Source organism: Hydra viridissima, unplaced genomic scaffold (genome assembly GCF_058129835.1).
Source record: "Hydra viridissima isolate aposymbiotic clone 2 unplaced genomic scaffold, HvirCarnegie_v1 scaffold_2, whole genome shotgun sequence".
In the NCBI taxonomy this organism is placed as follows: domain Eukaryota; kingdom Metazoa; phylum Cnidaria; class Hydrozoa; order Anthoathecata; family Hydridae; genus Hydra; species Hydra viridissima.
In genome coordinates this window covers 2245720-2265104 of record NW_028324301.1, presented here as the reverse complement: position 1 = coordinate 2265104, position 19385 = coordinate 2245720, and the positions used below count along the sequence as shown (strand labels likewise).

At 30.8% G+C, this 19385-nt stretch overlaps 1 protein-coding gene across 3 annotated transcripts; it reads right to left on the bottom strand.

The window, feature by feature from the left end:
* Nucleotides 1-374: 374 nt before the first annotated feature.
* LOC149891533 (uncharacterized) lies at nt 375-13506 on the bottom strand. Of its 3 annotated transcripts, XM_090078743.1 has the most exons (22): nt 13363-13506; nt 12610-12686; nt 10603-11055; nt 10207-10521; nt 9365-10079; nt 8344-8580; nt 8087-8253; nt 7840-7909; nt 7549-7751; nt 5683-5821; nt 5271-5526; nt 4754-4973; nt 4123-4438; nt 3868-4043; nt 3579-3699; nt 3367-3494; nt 3223-3294; nt 3056-3154; nt 1794-1998; nt 1350-1505; nt 1006-1213; nt 375-788 (listed from the first exon to the last, which is right to left on the bottom strand). In XM_090078743.1, exons 3-22 carry the CDS (start codon nt 11032-11034, stop codon nt 587-589), a joined length of 4437 nt encoding a protein of 1478 aa, XP_089934869.1. In that variant the 5' UTR covers nt 11035-11055; nt 12610-12686; nt 13363-13506; the 3' UTR covers nt 375-586. The 3 variants fall into 3 exon arrangements, with proteins under 3 accessions (XP_089934869.1, XP_089934868.1, XP_089934870.1); XM_090078742.1 differs by lacking the exons at nt 12610-12686; nt 13363-13506 and having other exon boundaries at nt 7840-7901; nt 8079-8253; XM_090078744.1 differs by lacking the exons at nt 12610-12686; nt 13363-13506 and having other exon boundaries at nt 10607-11055.
* Between the last annotated feature and the right edge of the window lie 5879 nt (nt 13507-19385).

The following is a 19385-nucleotide window of genomic DNA, read 5'->3' as shown; positions in this document are numbered from 1 at the left end:
AAATTCAAATAAAGAACTTAATCGAAAAGTGAAGGAAAAAAATAGGGCCTGAGCTTCAGGCTTATAGCCTTGAGAGGTTAGAGCTTCAGGCTTATAGCCTTAAGAGGTTAGAGCTTCAGGCTTATAGCCTAAAAAAATATAACTTTTTCTTCTAACAAAACAAATAACAAATAAGTGAGAAAATATCGATAGTTATTATAAGGATTACGAAAGAAAGTTTCATAAGGTTAGTACATGAGTACTCCTCATTGGGAGTATTTAATTGAGGGAGTACGATCCTAAAAAAAGACCGGAGTATATTTTCACTTGTAGATTATTCGGGGAATGATTACTCGGAGAGTGATTGATTACTCTGGGAGTGATTACTTCCAGAGTCATTTTAGACTAGTGTAACTGTCTCCACTAAACAAAAAAAATTGAAATAAATCAATAAAAATATAAATTTATATAATTAGCAAAACTTTTATATATATAAAAATTTAAAAACTATTAAAAATTTTCATGAAAAAAAGCGTGAAACTCGAAAAATAGAAACCATTATTTACAAAACTTATTTATAAAACAACATTATATATGTCACTATGATTTAATTAACCAGCGAGAAATGTCTCATTCTCTCGGCGCTCAAATTTGATTCGTTAGTTGGCCTTCGCCTTTTTCTCCTAATACTTTCCAATACTTCTTGATTTGGTGGAGCGGGAAGATCATCGTCACGCCACGCCCAATTTGATTTAAAATGACCAGGTTTAAATGGGGCTCTTGCTATGTAATGTAATGCAGCTTCAAGCCTAGAATTGTTTAAGATTTTTCAAAAAGCAACAACAAAAATAAGATGAACTCTTCCGAAGAAGAACACCAGGTTTGAAAAACATTTTACTAACAATTAACTAACATAAAATTATCTATTACAACTAATAAAGCAAACAAGTTAAAATGTTAGAAAGGAAAAAAAAAACTACTTTCATATTTTTTTTTTTACTTGATATAATTTCAAAAACTAAATACCTGTGGATAATCATTGAGATGAACTGAAAAACCAAAACGACGCTATACACTACTAAGAACGCAAAACTGGCAAACGAAGTTCCAAGCACATTAAGAGATTTTCCTTGATCCATGATAGTGATCATAAATGTCAGCCAGAGTACGTTTGAGATTCCCATCATAAGTAGTGACGTGTCACGCAAATCACTCAGTTTCTCAACCAGCTCTCCTATCAAAAAAAAGAAACAAAAATCCATTAATCTCACGTGTTGCTTAACTACTTTATGTAAATATAAAAATTTTTAAATATTTATGTAAATAGTTCTTTGTGTAAATAACTATTTGTATTTTGCAAAGCGTCATACCGCTCGAATTGAATGCTGCTTGTTCAGGTAATAAACAAATACTCCTTAAAGTATCCCAGAAATAATACTCTGCCCCATCATCAGCATTATCATCTTTTAAACTCTTTGTAGTTTCTGATGAGATTGCTTTTCTTGCTTCACGAATAAGAGTTTGAGCTGGAAGAAAATTATTTTCAAAAAGCTACAGTTTATTGAGCAGGAGAGTTAGTCATCAGCATCATAGAAAAAGTTATAAATAGCGTTTTTTTAAAGGGAAACTTAAAGGGATTTTTTTAAAAAGAATAAAAAAAGTAAATATTAGCAAAGGAGTCAAGATTGTTAAGTTTCAAAAGTATTGCCATGCTCTTTTGTTCCCAAATTATCATAAAAAACATTATTTAGTTAGCCTGGATAATCAGACTCAACCTTACACAACTCTGAACATACAAAAATAAGAACAGATACCTTTAGTAGGATACTGAAGTGCTGACACAGCTTTCAACAGTCGTCTAATATGACCCTCTTTCTGAATATTGAAGAGAGACATGATTGCTTCACGACTTAAGTACTTGATATCAGCCAGGTCACGGGGTTCAGTGTAAGAATTTTCTGAGAATTTTTCCCAATAGTCTTCTAGACCCAAATTTGTCAGCCAATCCTCTACATTTTCCTAATAAATTATTTTTAGAACATCTTTTATTTAAGAGCAAATGAAACATAAAATATTTCTAGCCCAATACAATTTTTGAACAAATTTACTTAAATGTATTTTTAACTGTCCAGTCAATAACCAAACTTTCACCATTCATTCAATAACTGGATACTTGGGTACCCAGCCAAGTGCAGTGAAAAAAATAAAATTATTTATTTTGAAAGTGAGAAGTTTATTCCTTTACTTAAAACAAAATCTAACAAATTAACAAATTCTTTCTTGGAAACTGAAATAGATACCTGGGTACTCAGTATCTATTTCAGTTTCCAAGATAGAAATTTGATAATGAAAAAAATTTGTTGATTTACTTCATATAACTCATTTAAATTACAAAATTTTAATTTGTAACTTTTGTGTAATTAACTTGAAGATATGCGAAGATATGTATCATGTTCAAATTGCTCAAGGAAAACTTCACAGATGGAGTATATAAGTGTGGTATCCAAAAATATTATCAAACTAATAAAAGATGTTTATTATCAGGATCAGACATATTTAAGATATTGCACTAATAGTGTTCATCAAGAATTCAGTCATTAAAACAGGTAGAATCTCATCAAGAATTCAGTCATTCAAAATTAGGTAGACAGGAGTCAGACATCTGTAAACTGGTAATAATGCATTTTCAAAGAAGAAAAATTTTCTGGAGAGCTTAGATGACTTCAAAAATAACACAGGTAGTTTTGAAAAAAATGTGCAACTATATTAGAGTTAATACAGGACAAACTGCTATCACAAGCAGCTAAAGGATACACCTTTCTGATCAAATCAAACTGTTAGATGAATGCTATCATTTTAAAACTGAAAAGTTTGATACATTTTGCTTAACCTTTTTGTTTTATCATTTTGAGTTATGGTTGCAAACTGTGGATGTTATGAAATTTATCCAATTTATCATTTTGGTATTTTTCAAATAAAAAGTGACAATAACATAATAATCAAGCCTGCTTTAATTGCATTATTAAAAGCTCTATAGAATAACAAAGTCTTTGAAAAAACACAAAAAATATCTCACCGGAACCTCCTGTAACAGCTCTTCAGGAGGTAGGCTTTCTATAACACGTATAAGTCTTTTGCGATGTCCATGGTTAGTAATACCGATTTTTACTAAATCCTAAAGGAAACCAAAATGTTTCCAAGGTGCTAACACACAACAAAAGCAAATAAGGTTACTAGCCTGACCTGTTCTTTCATACAGCCTGCTATGAATGACACATTTTCATAGCCATGACTTCGAAAATTGTTCACATAGCACTAAAAGAAAATAATCAACATTAAGAAGTAGTCACACAGACAGCAAAATAAATGACAGTGAAAAATCATTACTTGATATTCAGAGGGTAACCAATCCTCAATAGACGATGAAGCATGCACACGAGGTAGTGCTCCCACAAACTTAACACCTTTGTCTTGAGGTTGGCCAGGGAAGCGAAATCCTTTTTTCATTCGAACCTCTACATAACATACTAGCTTTTTAATTCAAAAAGACATTGAAAAAGAGAAGAACATCTCAAATATGCAAGGCAATTAAATCTAACCTTCGGTTTTAATCTTCAAAATAGACTTTTGTTCTGGTTGATCAACATTTTCACTACTTTGTGTATTTCTGTCATCGCTGCGTGCACTGTCGCTATCATAACTCGTATCTGTTTCAGGAGACTTGTTTAAAAAGAATAACAACGATTTAAAGATTGGGCTTCATCAGATAATTATAACAGATATAATAGACCTTTACATACAAAAACATTTATTTGATGCAAAAAAAAAAACAAAAAAAAAAAAGTCAAACAAAAGTGACTGTAAATCCAGTAAAAATTATAAAAAGACCTCTTTAATTGATTTAGGCTCTTCTTCTTTCTCATTGTTCTCTTTTTTATCGAGTACTGAGGTTTTACGTAAGTGGGGAGGTATGCAACACCAGAATATATATTGAAAGTAATACTTTATTTTATCAAATGTTGTCATCCCCGAAACCTGACTTTGAGACTTGCCCTCTCTTGTCCCTTTACATGTAAAAATACAGAGAAGTGTAAAAACAGTTTACAAATACAGTATCAAGCATATCAACTCCTGAAAGCTTACCCCAACTCCTATCAGTAAGGTTGCACACAGAATATATAGTGAGAAGCAAATACCCAGATGGCAGACACAGTAAATACCAAACTCCATGGAAAACATATAAACCCTCTGAACCATGTAACGCTGCAGTAACGATAAATATTGATGATATAATAAATAAATACCATGTTGATGGGCTAAATATGTATGGATTTCTTAATGATGGAGCCATTGTTGTGTTCATAGGAGGAGCAGTAACATTTGGACTTGGATGCCAAGGGGTAGGTGGTGGTGGAGATGGAGTAGGAGGAGTAATGTAGTTGCTCACATCATCAACAATCTGAAAAAGAATAAAAACAATCAATTACTATAAGCAAAATATACTTAACCTTACAAAAAATACATTTAATCTAGTAAAAGTACTAAATACATTTATTCTAGTTAAACTAATTTAATAAACTTAAGTCAAACATATTTATCTTAAAAAACATCTTAAAATTGTTCTCATAAGAAAATCATTTGATTTATTTTGCTGATTTTAATCATTTGCAGTCATTAAAAGCCACAAAAGCTATAGATCAAATCAAAGTAATTCTTAGCAAACAAAAAAAAAAGCCTTTTTAGTGGATTATATGAAAATATGCGAAAACCAAACCTGATGAATAATACCAACAATGGCAACAGACATGATAATTGCAAACATAAGTGTCAGAAACTTTGCAACCATTAACTGGGTTTCTTGCTTACAGTATAAACAAACCACTGTAAATAAGATTGTTACTATTAACAACAATATCAATACAACCACCATGCTAACAGAGTAAGGGAATGCATACTGAAGCCCCCCAGCAACAACAAGAAGCACAGTTGAAGGACTAAATAAAAACATGCTTTAGTAAGGTTGGTAACTAAGTTGGTAGTTTTAAGCCTCAACCACCAAAAAAAAAGTTAAAACATTTACAGATTGTTAGACTTTGTTTCACAAGTAAGCCATTTTCCCAAAACAGTAAAACTTAAGAAACCATTTGTGGTGGCTCAATCAGTAAATCTTTAAGATCACATTTGAACTCTCAGTTTTCATTTCAGTTACCCCTTATGTGAAAGATAAACAAAACAAAAGTTCCAGAAAGAACAGAAAAAAGAAAAGAAAAAACTAAGCCATAATGACTCACCCAATTACGCTTGATATTAACAAAACTCCTTGATAGGTTATGAAAAAGAAGTTAATAGCATTGTTATTCTCACGAAGCCTTTTCTGCTCATTTATTACAACAAGTGAATTTGCAAGTGTTGATGGTCCCCATCTTCGTCTCTGTTTAAAAAACTCATCGAAATTATCCGGGCAGTAAGTAGAGTTTTCAGCAGTGGCACAGTATTCCAACTTCCAGCCTGCCTCTATCATCAATGTGCAGAACCAACGATCCTCACCTAGCATCAAATTTTATTCAAATTAACACAAACTTTCTTAAACCAATAATCAAATGTGACGAACTAACACATTCAAATGTAATGTTACACTCAAATGTAATATTACCAAACAAAGTTAATTGAACAGAAAAACTATTAAAGAGAAAGCAAGTGTACCCATGTCTTTCATTAAAAAATCCATGGCACAATTTACACCGGTTGCATACTGAGGAAGAACATCTCTCACAGCAGTAGCACGATAAACACTGAAACATCCAGGAGAACACAAAACAGAGCCATATACATGATCAGCAACCTAAACAAAATCTTTTTAAACAATTGTGCAAGAAGTTTGCAAACTTTCATGTTTATAAAAAGATCTTTTTAAAGAACGTTTCTGAGCGAGATTGTGACTACAGTGTGCAAAATAAAAATTGCTGCAAACGATTTTTATTCTTTATACTTGAACTAATAAAAAATAACTAACACATTATTTTTTGTGAAAAGGTTTTGAATTAGAAAAAAAAAGCTTGTTCAATATTTTATTTTGTTTTTACAAACTCTAATTTCACAGCTTTTTTCTTTCCAATAAAAACTGCTGAAAGTTAAAGTGTTAAATATGAATTGGAGCAATGATTTTTTACTGTCAATGACTTTTTATTAAAAAACTCCATCGGCCCCGAAAACAACTTTTGAACATCTTGACATAGATTCCACCAACTTTTTTGTCACAACCATTTTTTAGTTTAGGTTTTCACAAATTGTTATATCAATCCTAAATTCAAATGAAGTGATGACAATATTTTCTTAGGCACAAATGGCTCATGATTAACACTTTAAGAGAACCAATTTGTAGTTTATTTTTTTATGGCTATTCCATTCTGCTGTAATATTCTCCTTTAACTCAACTGTCCCTTTTAAACTAAAAAAAAATACAAAGTTTGTATAGCCTGCTTAATCTGCACAGAATAGCGACTACTTTAAATCCAGTACAGATTAACCTATGATCATTGTTTTTATCTTTACCTAAAGTATAATCTCAGTTATCATAAGTCTCTTTCAAAATAATTGAATGATTGTCTGAACCATTTCTTAGTTTCTTTGACAGAGTTCTTTAGAACATTATCTTGTTTAAATACAACTTTTTTTGTCACAACTTACGAGCTTCAGATTACTTTTGAGAACCTCCCTACATAAAGCAGCACCCACTATCAAATCTAGGAAAGCAAATTTACCAACTCCTTTCCAGACCTTAGAGTTCCAAAGCCTTATATTGCCCCTGCATCATTTTTTCAAACTTTTTTCCAGAAACTTGCAACCATTTTTCTGTATTTTTTTGCAAACTCAGATTGATATCTCATATGGCATTTTGTCAATTAGGGCTTCTTACATACATGTTATCAATGGAAATCAGCTTCCCTGATCCTGCAACTTATTGTTTGGGAACATCTTGCAGACTAGTATCCATCCTTCTTCATTTGTAAGATAATATTAAGGAGTTTTTTTGTCTTTCTTATTGCATCTTGTCCTCCTTAAGAAACTCTAAATTCAAAACATTTTGAACCTTCTCATTATTCAAGATCCTGTGCAGTTGGCAAATCTGTTACTAAATTACATTGGACTACAGTCCAGTGCATCTCCCCTTCCCATCCTTTTATAAAATGTGGAAAAATTGTTAACTCGTAATTCTGTATCATTTTCCAATTTCCATTGATTTAAAAAGTAAAAGTTCATGAAACATTGAAAAAAGTTATTAAAATTACACTGTTTTTGTTTTGCAATTATCTTGGGCAGCTATTAACTTCAAACTGTTTTAAAACAGTAATACAACAATTTAAACTGATTCTCACCTGCTTTTTGCAGAAGATAACAGGATTTTCAGTTCATCCAATTATATTACATAAAATGTGATCAAAAAAAAAATTCAATATCTATTGCTATAAACATCTTTGCAATTTTAATTTGGCACACTGTATATCTAGAGCTGTTCGCTTAAACTGCAAACAAAATTAAAATCCGTAAAAGTCTTTTTTATAAGCATGCCTTTAACAACCAATGACCAATTGCATAGTCAAATATTTGGTACCAAACCATTGGTCCTGACCCCAGTGGATGAGTTCTTCCGCAAACTGCTCCAACTTTTGGATTTCTACTCATAAAATCCATCAGTGCCATTACATCATTAGGAGTAAACATTACATCAGCGTCTGTTGCAAGAATGAATGTGAGATCATCACTGTTACTTGCTGCAAAAAGTAGTTTTTCAACATTTAAATAATACAGACAAAAACATTTTTGAAAACTAAAAGGAAAAAGTAATATTGTCTTGATTACCTTGATTGATTTTAAAATCAAGTACATAAGACATGTACATCACTTGACTCCACCTTTTTTTGGATTTTACCTAAAAACATAAGTTTTTCAACTTTACAATTTCTACATGCTGTAGTTGCTCACAAAAAAACCCTTTTTACTAAAGTAGTAACAGTAGGCAGTACTTTTAGTACCAAATTAGAAAATTTATTTGCACCTTTGTTTCACAAAGTATCAAAAGCTTTATTCTAAAAAATCTCTTTTTTACCTTAAAATTGTCTTTCAAATGAATAATAAACGGCATTCCATTAGGTAACCGCCATTTTAATTGAAGCCCATAGGGTGTTTCCAGCTTACATGCCTTCCCAGGTTCAATACCCATGGTTCCCTTTAAAAGCGACAACAACTGCAAGGCATAAACTTTCACAACATCGCCTATATGTAAAGAAAATCTTAAATTTCAAAAACACCCTCAACACATTTAACTCATTCAAATTCTTCTCAACTTCATTATGAAATGTGTACCTCGAACCCCGTCGTCAAAAAAAATATGTGCCTCAAACTGCCTTTTACAATCACCGCTGGCTTGATCAATTCTAGCAAGTGACTGAAGTAGCTGTTCCATTTCGTAATCAGCCTCATGATACATTGTAGTGCAAATGAAAATATGACTTTGTTTGACAACCTCATGATAATTCAAATACTGCTCATCAGTGAATTCATTTTTGCGGTTACATAGAACATGTTGTTCTAACAGACAGCCTAAAAGTATATTGTGAAATCATAATACTAAAAAGTTCTAATGTTTACATTGTAAATTTATATAAAGAAAGATATTTAAGGCAACCTTTTTTTTTTTTTAACAAATAAAACAAAATATAATATTTAAACTCAACAAAATAACAAACATGTATCATTTATTTTTTTAAAAAAAAGTAAGATAATAGAGTAGGGTGTCACTCAAAAACAAAGTTTATAACTTTAATCATCATCTCACTCTAGAATGTAATAAGAAATAGGAGAACAAATTCAATGTAATATAATATCTACTAGTTAATACAAGTAAATAAAACTATTACAAAACTTGTATGGGGCCTGTTCTAATACTATAACATAATCAGTTTGACGCAAACATCAACTGAAAATGTCACAATCTCATTTATTTGTCTGATGTAACCAGGCAATAAACACTATGTAACTAGAATAAATAATGATAGTTTTTTTTTCTAAACAAGAAAATCCAGTCTGTAAACAGATAAAATGAATATGAACAAGAGCCAAAAGGGAACATTTCTTACTGAACAGTTCATTTACTTTGGCGAAAAAAACTTCTATTACACAATATTTTATCACCACAAATGCACCCATGGAAATAATGTTACCTATCAAGCTATTAAGAAATCTGAATAAAACTGGCATAGTTAACATAAGTCACATAGCAGAGTGAGAGAGTAGAACCAGGAAAAATGAGTGAGAGAGTAGAACTAGGAAAATGGTTTTGTAAATATACTTTGGGTCATTGAGTGTCACCCTAACTAAGATATACCGTTATAGGTTGGCAACCAAAATAACGATTGTTCTCTTGCCATCAGAAATTCTTGTGACTTCAACACTTGTATATTTATGATCAAAACTTGTGACAACCATAACAGAAGCCCAATAATGATTGTTTCTTGCAGGTTTTTTTGGGAACTCTCAAAATGACAAAGCCCTGAAACAGACTCGCACATTCCGCTCAAAACCAAGCAAATAGAAACTGGAGTCGAGAAGAGCAGAGGAGTAAAAAAGCAAATCTTCTGCAAGTTCATTGAACACGACAAGTAGCAAAAAAAAGAACCAACAAAACTTGTTACTAAGTTTGTAACAAACATAGCAAGCAGTTTGTCTCCGGCATCAGAGCCAAAAAGCTTGAAGCCTTGCTTTAAGCTTTGCACTGGGTCTTGAATATTTGTAACACCAAGTAAGTAGTTGATCAAAAAAGCAAACAAAGGTGTCAAAACTAGTTTCAGGGCTGATGAAATAAGAGTCATCCGATTCCTTCCATTCTGCTCAACTGACAAATTTTGAACTGCTTCTCCGGGAAAGGTACTTGAATTATTGATCGAGGAGCTTCCCTGTTCTTCAATATTCGGCATGCTTTCCATGTGTTCTGTTTTGTGTATGTATGCCATAGTTTGGAGTTGAAAGATTTTTGGAGACCATGCGATAGACAAGAGAATAATGCAGATGGGGAGTGTTATTTGCAAAACCCTTGAACTTGACTGCAAAAGTAAAACAAAAAAAGCAACTTTAAACATTGGAAGTTTTATTACTTTTTAATGATTACCTTAAATTACTGAACTTCAAACATGTTGAATGTTTGCATTTGGCGTTTTAAAGATAACTTACCAAACAAACAGCATAAACGATACCACCTACACCGCATAATATTCCTAAACTATAACCAGCTATTTTCCCCCATCTAAACTGTTTCGCTTGTTTTGTTTTAACCTCTTCACTTTCTAGATACGTGTATACTTTAAAAGTTTTTTTCTTCGCTTTTATAGATGAAGTAAGGAACTCCTTGATTAACTGTCGACCCCCCTGGAAGATAAATATTCCGTTCATGAAGAGAGTTGCCTGACCCAGATCTTCACTCGACGAAACAAGTACAAGGGTAAACAGAGAGATACCAATAACTTCAAGAACTGCACTTAAAATACCCTAAACAAATGGAAATCAATTTTATGGACCAGCTATTGAAAATTCAAAACAGATAAATAAACTTTCAAACTCAAAGATTACCCACAAAACAGCTGAGCATTTGGGCCATACTTCTTCATTTGAAAACGCTGAACTAAAAAGAACTTTTACAAATGTTATACCATGTGGAATCATCATAATCAAAACCACCATTACAAATGCAGTTTCTGAAGTGCAATTGTCATCTTCGCAAGAGTGCTGTGGATGATCTTGTGTTTTGCTAAAAAACTTTGCTTTTTGTAATCTTTGAGAAATAAACACTAGGGAAAGTTTGCTTCCAATTAAGCAAATTAATGTTCCAAAAAACAAAAACACTGTAAAAATCCACTTAATTATTGATAAAGAAACAGTTGTCTTAACTTTTTTTCTTTTTTCTTCTTCAATTTGTTCAGCTTTGGGTTTGGCATTGACCGAAAATTGATTCTTTATTTCTGCATCATTCAAGCTTTTTAGTTTCATGTAATGATTTGGCATTTTTAAAGTTCTTTTACAAATCTGCATTGTTAAAAAAATGTCTTTATTACTAATTTTTATATTTATTTTTATATCACATATATAAATACTATGTATGTATACACACACACACACACACACACACACACACACACACACACACACACACACACACACACACACACACACACACACACACACACACTATCAATATACTCTATGTCAATAAGAATCTTTAAAAACACAGGCTAAGGGAAATAGTGATTAACTACTAAATCACAATGACCTAAATAACATAAAATACAAAAAAAAAAAAAAAAAAACAGAAATAAATTCATCATATAATAGAATTTGAATTTCACAAAAATTTATATAGTAACACCCATAAACAGTTTTTTAAAAGATATGATGTATTAAAATATTAGTATTACATTTGACATTTTTCACATGCTGGAGGATAGTAGCATTAATACACAAAAACCAATAGATGCTGATATCAATATTAATGATTGGGTATTAGAGAATTATTTTGGAATTATTTTATCCTCGGAAAGATAACTTATCTTAAAGGTCATGGTTTGTGTTAGCTGTTTACAAAAAGCTGGCAATTATTCCAAGTGTCCAATAACAGCAGATATGCATTGGCATCCAGTTAGTGACATTATCACCACATTACATGAGCCTGAGCTCAATAACACTAGAGAGTTTTATCTTATTAAAAAAAAAGATGAAATGAATTGTCATATATATTTGTTTTCAATTATCAATGACATTATTATGTATTATCATTATAAAAGGAAAAGTTAATAAAAATCACTATTTTTAAGACAGAAATATCCAGAAAACAGTTCTAGTAAAAGTGAGTCACTTGTTGAAAGTTAGAAAAAAAAAAAGCCTTTAAAGTTGTCTATTTTTACCATTCAAGAAACCAAGGAGGGCCACCCAAGAGTGTTTGAAAAACTATAATTTCTAAACCGCTGCATTTGAAAAATGAAATTGCAAATTTTACCTATTTACATAATGTAGATAATGATATGTAAAAAATAGGAAAATCAAAGATGGTGCCCCACAAAGTTTTCTTGAAATTGGTTAAAATATAATGATCTGACCCTTTAATCAACCAAGGTTTGTAAGGGATATATTTGTTCAAAATGCAATCAAAAATTTTGATTAATTTTTCATTGAATTATTAACTTCCTTGTCATCTTTTACATGGTTATCCCATTCAACATTCAAAATATCTTGGATAAATTCAGCTTTCTTTAATGTTTGTAAACCACCTCCATGATTCAAGTGAAGTTTGTGTTTGGTATGTGGCATTTTCATAAACTGAGCAAGATGATCAGATATTGAAGTGGTAAGATTGCCTGATGAACAAAAATTTAGAAAGTGATTGTCAATTAATTTCTCAGAATGAGTGGTTATGCATATAGACTGTATAATAAAAGAAAAAAGACAATTTGTGACATCCCTGCAAGTGTGGTAGTTAATTCAAAATCAGAAATATTTGAGTAAGGAATAAATGTTTTTGTGTTAGGCAATGCCAAGTATTTAAAGTTTTGACTTTTTCATGTGTCAGTTTGTCAACTTGATTACATTTTATGTGTATCCACTTGTCACAGAGATCATATTGCTACCACTACAAGGCTGCAAGGTTGTTTCACTACCATCATCTAAAGGTTACAGAAATAAGATGACAAGAAAAATAAAAAAACTCCATAAAGAAATAAAAAAATCTGAGTAACAAAAGAATGAAAACAAGAACAAAGTATATGCATAATAAGTATATATATACAAGTATATTATCTAAGAATGAAAATAAAGCATTAACTCAATAAAATATTATAGTTTACTGACTATTTATTAGTATACTATCATCTAAACTTATATAATAAAATACAATCTTAACTAATACAAAAGTTTTAAATTTCATATAAGTCAAGCTAATATTTTTTTATACAATATTGTTTTCTTTTTTATGCTCTTAGTTTTAAGACAAATTAAGATTCGACTTTCTTTTCTTTTAATTGACAGCAGTTTAACCTTTATTTGACTTTTAATGGTATTTTTGCATTTTTTTTTTTTTTTTTTTTTTTTTATTTAAATTTTTCTTCCTTTTTTTTGTCTTTAATTTTAGAATCAACTTTATCTTTCGACTTTCAATATCATTACTTTTTACTAATACTACTTAAGTAGTACTTTTGACGAGTGTAAAATGGATTTTTTGTTACAATACTTCAAGAAATAAAAAGTAAATATTAAAAACAAAACATTTTAGCTATTTTTAGAAAAAAAACTTTTAAAACTGAATCAAACTTTCTAAATTAATAATAAGTAAATAAAATATACCTCATCGAAATAATCATGTCAGTTCCAAATATCCGTAAACCACTCTAACTATTGAGAGAGATCATCGTTTTTGTCCCAAAATAGTAGAGAGTGAGAGTCGCATTAAAAAAAAACTCCTTTTCTAGGAAAAAGAAAAACATGATCGAGCGCGTAATGAAAAATCCAGATTTACCCTAACCAGTTCTAGGCCCAATCCTAAAAAGCTGAAAAATGAGTAATTTAAGCAAAAAACATGATTTTTCTTACGCAAAAAGCATGATTTTTTTCTTACGCAAAAAAAATTTCCGTAAACAAATCTTCCGTAAAAAAAAAAACTTCCGTAAACAAAACTTCCGTAAACAAAAAATACTTCCGTAAACTGCGATTTTATAAACAAAATTACACAGAATTTTTGAGTAAATTACGCAAAATTTCTAACACAAAAAAATCTGCTGCAAATTCAATATTGCGCGCAGTTACATAAACTTTTAACCAAAGAATGATTGTGCAGTGCAAAGGTTTGTTTTTTTCTTCAAACCACAGATGTCTATTTTTGTAAACAAAAAGATTTGTCCTCACAAAACGGCGAGTTGAATAATTTTTTAAAATTTTAGTGGATATTAAGTGTTTGAATAATACTTTTGACATTTTTCTAAAAGCATACTTTTTTTGGGTGAGAACCATTGGGTGAGAAGTATTGTTTAACTTTATTTAAAATATTTTAAAATCCATTAACTTGAAATAGAAATTCTTATCAAAGTGGTAAGTTTACACTAGAGCAAATTCACGATTGATTGCAATAAGACATGAAAGACCTAATAATAGGCGTCCGTTACTTTACAAAACAAGAGGTTGAAAGCTTTTATTTACTTTAAAAATTTTACTTATTTTAAATTTTTTTTTTATTTACAAAAATGAATGAAAAATATTTTTTTGCAAAACATATTAGCATTCAACCCCTTGTTTTGTTGAGTGACGGACCTCTATTCAAACACTGGGTTATGTAATTTTTACCTATGTGTAAACTTATATAAAAGGAGCAAATGAGCTAATGAAAAGTAATATGGTATTACTAATATTAGTGAGCAAGAGGTTAAAAAGTCATTAAATAAAAAACTTTTTTGTTTACTGCATGGAAATCCAAATTGTGATGTTATTTGTAGGGAAAGAGCATTTCTGGAAAAATTGTTTTATTGCTTCACTTTAAAAAAAAACTTAAGCATTTTAATAATCTTACTAAGACTAGTTACAATACTGTAAGTTGAAAAATAAGTTGCATTACTTCCAAATTGGAAAAAAACAGCAAAAAAAAATTTAAGAAAACCTAATTTGTAAAGTTTGTCACTTAGCAAAAGAACAGCCTCTTCTCCACTAATGGTGGAAACTGATAAATTTTAATGCAAGCACACCAAATTTTGTCTGTGTCTATATGCACTTATTGATTAAACCTTCATCATTGCATCACATCTGGAATTTTCTATATATATCAATAAAGGTTTAGTATTCTAGATATGACAGCTTGTTCATCAGATGAAGATTTAGAGGTGGGTATGTTTGAGGAACTAGAATTACAAGAGCAACAGCCTCGTCAGTACAATGAAAGAAAATTTGATGAAAGTATTGATGGCAAAACTTTTCGTGAATGTTACAGAGTCCCTTGACAAGTTGTAGATTTACTAGGAGGAGGAACTGAATGATTGTTTAAAGCCTAAAACTGGTCAAAGAAGAGCCTGTCAGCCAAAAATCAAATCAAAGTTTTTCTTCATTTTCTTATGACCAATACTTTCTATTGTGTTATCCAAGACTGTCACTAGATTAGTACTGACATTGTATTCAGGTGAAATGTATTTTTTAGTTATATACCAAAGTTTATGTAATAAAATTATTTGTTTAAAAATTCAAATTTTAAAAAGACATTTTGGTTCCATATTATTGAGCTTGTATAATAACTTTTATAATAGAGTGGTAAGATTTAAGTTCACACTGACAAAATTGTTAAGTGGCGTCATTGGTATACACTGCTTAAAGTTTATAAAATTTCCCGTTTGATGATTTAGTGATTTCAATTATCTAGTCTTTGAGATTAAATTCAAATCTTTAACTTTTTTCTTAAATTAAGTCACAAACACAACCTTTAACATGTTTAACATGTCAAGTCAACAATTTATCAAGTAGTTGTTGTTTTTGTTTTTTGCTATGCTTACTATGTTTTTTGCTTCTGCTTAAGTCTTAAATCTTGAATAAATTAAAAAATCAAAATTACAAATAAAGTTTTGTTTATTTCTTTTTTAAATTAAATGGTGCATTTGTCATTGATTTTATTACAGTTAGTTAGATTAAAAAAAAAAATTTTTTTGTTCGGAAAAAGTAAAAAATATCGTAATTTATCGGTACGTATCGTTAATTGTTGTATTTACGATATGAGTTACGATATTTATCATAAATCAACGATAAATATCGTTTCCAAAAAAGACTTACCATAAAGTTTCGATATTTATCGAAAAGTCCACCCCCCCTCTCGGCGGCCGTGAGTGTGGCAATTCTGAGGGGATTGGTCCAAAAGAGCTAAAATCTTGCACATAGTGGTAACTTCACTCCCTGAATTTAATGGTAACATCCTTTCTTGACCATAAACATCCCAAAGTCAGTTGCCCAGTCCGGTAGGACCACAAATTTTTGAATAACAGAAAAGAAATATTTAAACAAAAACAATTTGCATATCTTCAAAACAAAAAAATACATTTTTCATTAAACAAACCTCCGTAAAATGTCCCATTTTACTATGAAATTTATGAATATCCAGCACTTTGCGCCGGGTTTTCCTGCTTGTTTTTCAATAAGTTTAAAGAACTTGCGACGTTGGATCGCGCAGAGCTACGAAAAGAAACATAACGGCATCCTTTTTCGATCAGTTAAAAATAGCGGCATCTTTTTCGATCTGCTAGGTTTTTTAAAGTCGATAGCATCAAGAGTGAGAACAATTCTTCAGATGCTACGTAAAGATGATAGTGAGTGGAATGAAATCGTGATTGGAGATATTAAAATAGAGTTAAGAGCATTTTCAAAAGATACAGAGTTTATAAACAAAATTAGAACTACGAAAATTGTGTATGTACAGTATGAGAAGTATGCACAGTTGGATTTTTCGATTTAAATCAAGTTCATTGTGCAGTGGTTTACCTAGTTCATAAAGACGAAAAAGTGAGAGTAAAGTTTTTAATTTCTAAAACAAAAGATGCTCATTTGAAAGAATTATTATTTCTTCAAATGAGCTACTTTTATTAACATGTGTGTTAGTCAACTGTAAAACGAGGTAATAAGAATTCTTAACGAGAGAGTGATCATTGACGGGTATGATTCTGAAGAAGTATGTTGAATTAAAGGGAAAGGAGAAATCATGGGAACCATGGGTTGAAAAGAAAGTGAGTGTTTTTTTGAAAGGTTGTTAAAACGAAACCATATTGTTGATAAGTTAAACTCTGCTGATTTTCCTACCCAAATGAACAATTATGCCGGGGATTAGATTTTTTGTTGAACAGTACTTGCGGGGATCAGATTTTTTGTTGAATGACGATTAGAAAAACAACGAAATTTAAGTTTTAAATCGAAATCAAAAATTTGAAAATGGAAACTTTGAAATAATTTGAATGATTTCGAATTAAAAAGGAACAATTTTTTTTACTTCGAAAAAGTCAGTCTGATTTCGAAATTCAATTTTTTCCCACTTCGAAAATCGAATTTCGAAAAACCTTCGAATTCCGAAGTTTTTTTAAGTTAAACCTTCGTCAAATACGCTAGAACTTCATCAAGCTTTAGCTTATCTTAGAGTATGAAAAGTACCGCGATAATGGGAAAATTCAACATACTCAATTTAATGCCTTTTTTAAAATGTCATTGGGCTTTTGCCAGTAGCATTTCAACTTTAATGGTCCATAAGTAGAATAGAATTTAATAATCTTAGGTCGATAACTACACATTTGAATTTTATAAACTTCAGATTTCATCAACAATCCATTTTAAAACGCTCCACTGAGAGCACATAAACAGAAGTTATTGCCAACTCAATAACCGCACACCCAACAACAGTTCAATTATTAGATATTTCAGCCTAAAGTTTTAATTTTTGAAAAGCGTCAACTTGACTAAGAATTCAACATAGCTAAGCTGTTAATTGATTGCTCCTTCTCATTCAATATTGTTGAGTCAGAAAGATACAAAAGGCTCATGATTAAAAGTAAGCCAAGGATACATATTCATTCATAAGTGGATCTTCATAAATGATGTTACGTATATTTCGATACTATTTAACTCACCTCTCGAGCTTTTATGCAGCCCCCTAAGCCAAAAATCTTGGAACGAATCAAGTATGTTTGGGGATGAGTTTTTATGTTTGAAAGATGTTAAAGTCAAACGCGGAGATTTGATTTGACAATACTTTTCAGCCAGAATACACCTACCATTAACAGCAACTCTGCTCTATGCTCTAAAGGCTTTTACTCCCCTTCTCTTCCCAAAAAAAACTTTAATTTAATGTTATTTTTTTTTTTTAGCTGCTTTTGTAATGATCATTACAGACTGCTTGACCAGATGGAACTCAAAGTTAATGATGAAAAACTCTATCATTCGATTAAGGTAAATCCTTAAAGAAATGAGAGACAAAAAATGCGAGTTTGCAGACGCCATCCTCTCAGAAAGCCAGTTTTTACTTCTAGTGTAAATTCAACGTGTTGTGGATTTGTTCAGGAAAGTCAGCGAGGCCTTTTCAGCTGTCAAGCATCTAACACTTCATCTTGCCTGCAGCCAACTGGTCAACCTTCACATGAAGCTTACCTCCATTGCACAGTTAGACATTCAATCTACCACAAAAGATTTTTTTCCAAGTTCTGAGTCGACAGATAAAATATGTAATTACCCAAACTGTGAAACAACAAATCGCTTTCGTCCCATAGAAAATTTTCTTCATCAGTAGTAGGAAAAGGCGGGAGCTGGCTCACCACATTTTGTACCATGTACCAACCGATCATATACCAACCATAAAAACCCATCCCCAGAAAGATTTTTAACTATCGAAATTTTGTATACATGGTGTAGAAAAATGACGAAATAATCGACCATAAAACCAATCATAAACACATGGATGAGATTTAACCATTTATTGTAATTACAACAGAACAGTTCATTTTTCTCTTGTTAGTTCATTTTTTGAGCGTTGACCATTAAGCAATCATTAATAAGTGGTAAATTTTTAAGCATTGTATTTACAAAGAGAGATTTGAAAAATTAGTTTAAATAGTTTTGTTGTAATGTTCGAGATATAGAAAGAATAAGCAAATAGATCAATTTGTGTTAGATGAGTAAGAAATGAAGACTTGTACTTCTAGCAGGACTTATTCAGTGTCGACAAAACACTGTTATAAATGTGAACATGAAAGAGCGGCACAGTGTAGACAGCGTTTGAGTGAGGGTAAGCCTACTAAAAATGATTGTAAAGGTGCAGATATATATAAGCAAAGCAAATAAAGATGGACATGTGGTGGAGCTAGCACAATCTGAATATGGTAAAGTAAGATGGAGTTGATAGGAGTATTAAATTTGAACTGTATTTGTGATATACTTTTTGCATTTAATAATATGTAAAGTATGGCTCTTACGCTCACCTTACTATTTTAAGGCTTGAATAATTTCTTAATATTTTCTGAAAATCTATTGGATAAATCAATTATAGAGTCACTATTATACAAGAATGCTACAGTCACATAGTCTCTAAAAGAGTCTTCAAATATGATCATATAATCAATATAATCACACAATCAATTCCTGAAATAACTAAATCCTTTTATAAAAAATAACTAAATCCTTTTGTGAATTAAAATAAAAAATTTTCATCCTCTATCGTTTTTCAGCTAATAGATATAAAACTTAACTGTATTAAACAAAAATGCATTTGTAGCTATGTAGTGATATTTTTTGGAAACCGCACTGTGGTAAAATAGCTTTTTCGCAACAAACACAAAGAACAATGCTGTTTTTGGAAAAGCAAAAAG

Excerpts from the sequence above, each read along its gene's own strand:
- LOC149891533 (XM_090078743.1), bottom strand. The coding sequence starts at position 11,034 with ATGCCAAATCATTACATGAAACTAAAAAGCTTGAATGATGCAGAAATA. Across the intron at positions 1,999-3,055 it reads AGCTGTTACAGGAGGTTCCG|GAAAATGTAGAGGATTGGCT; the intron begins GTGAGATATTTT and ends ATAATTTATTAG. Across the intron at positions 789-1,005 it reads ATCTCAATGATTATCCACAG|GCTTGAAGCTGCATTACATT; the intron begins GTATTTAGTTTT and ends AAACAATTCTAG.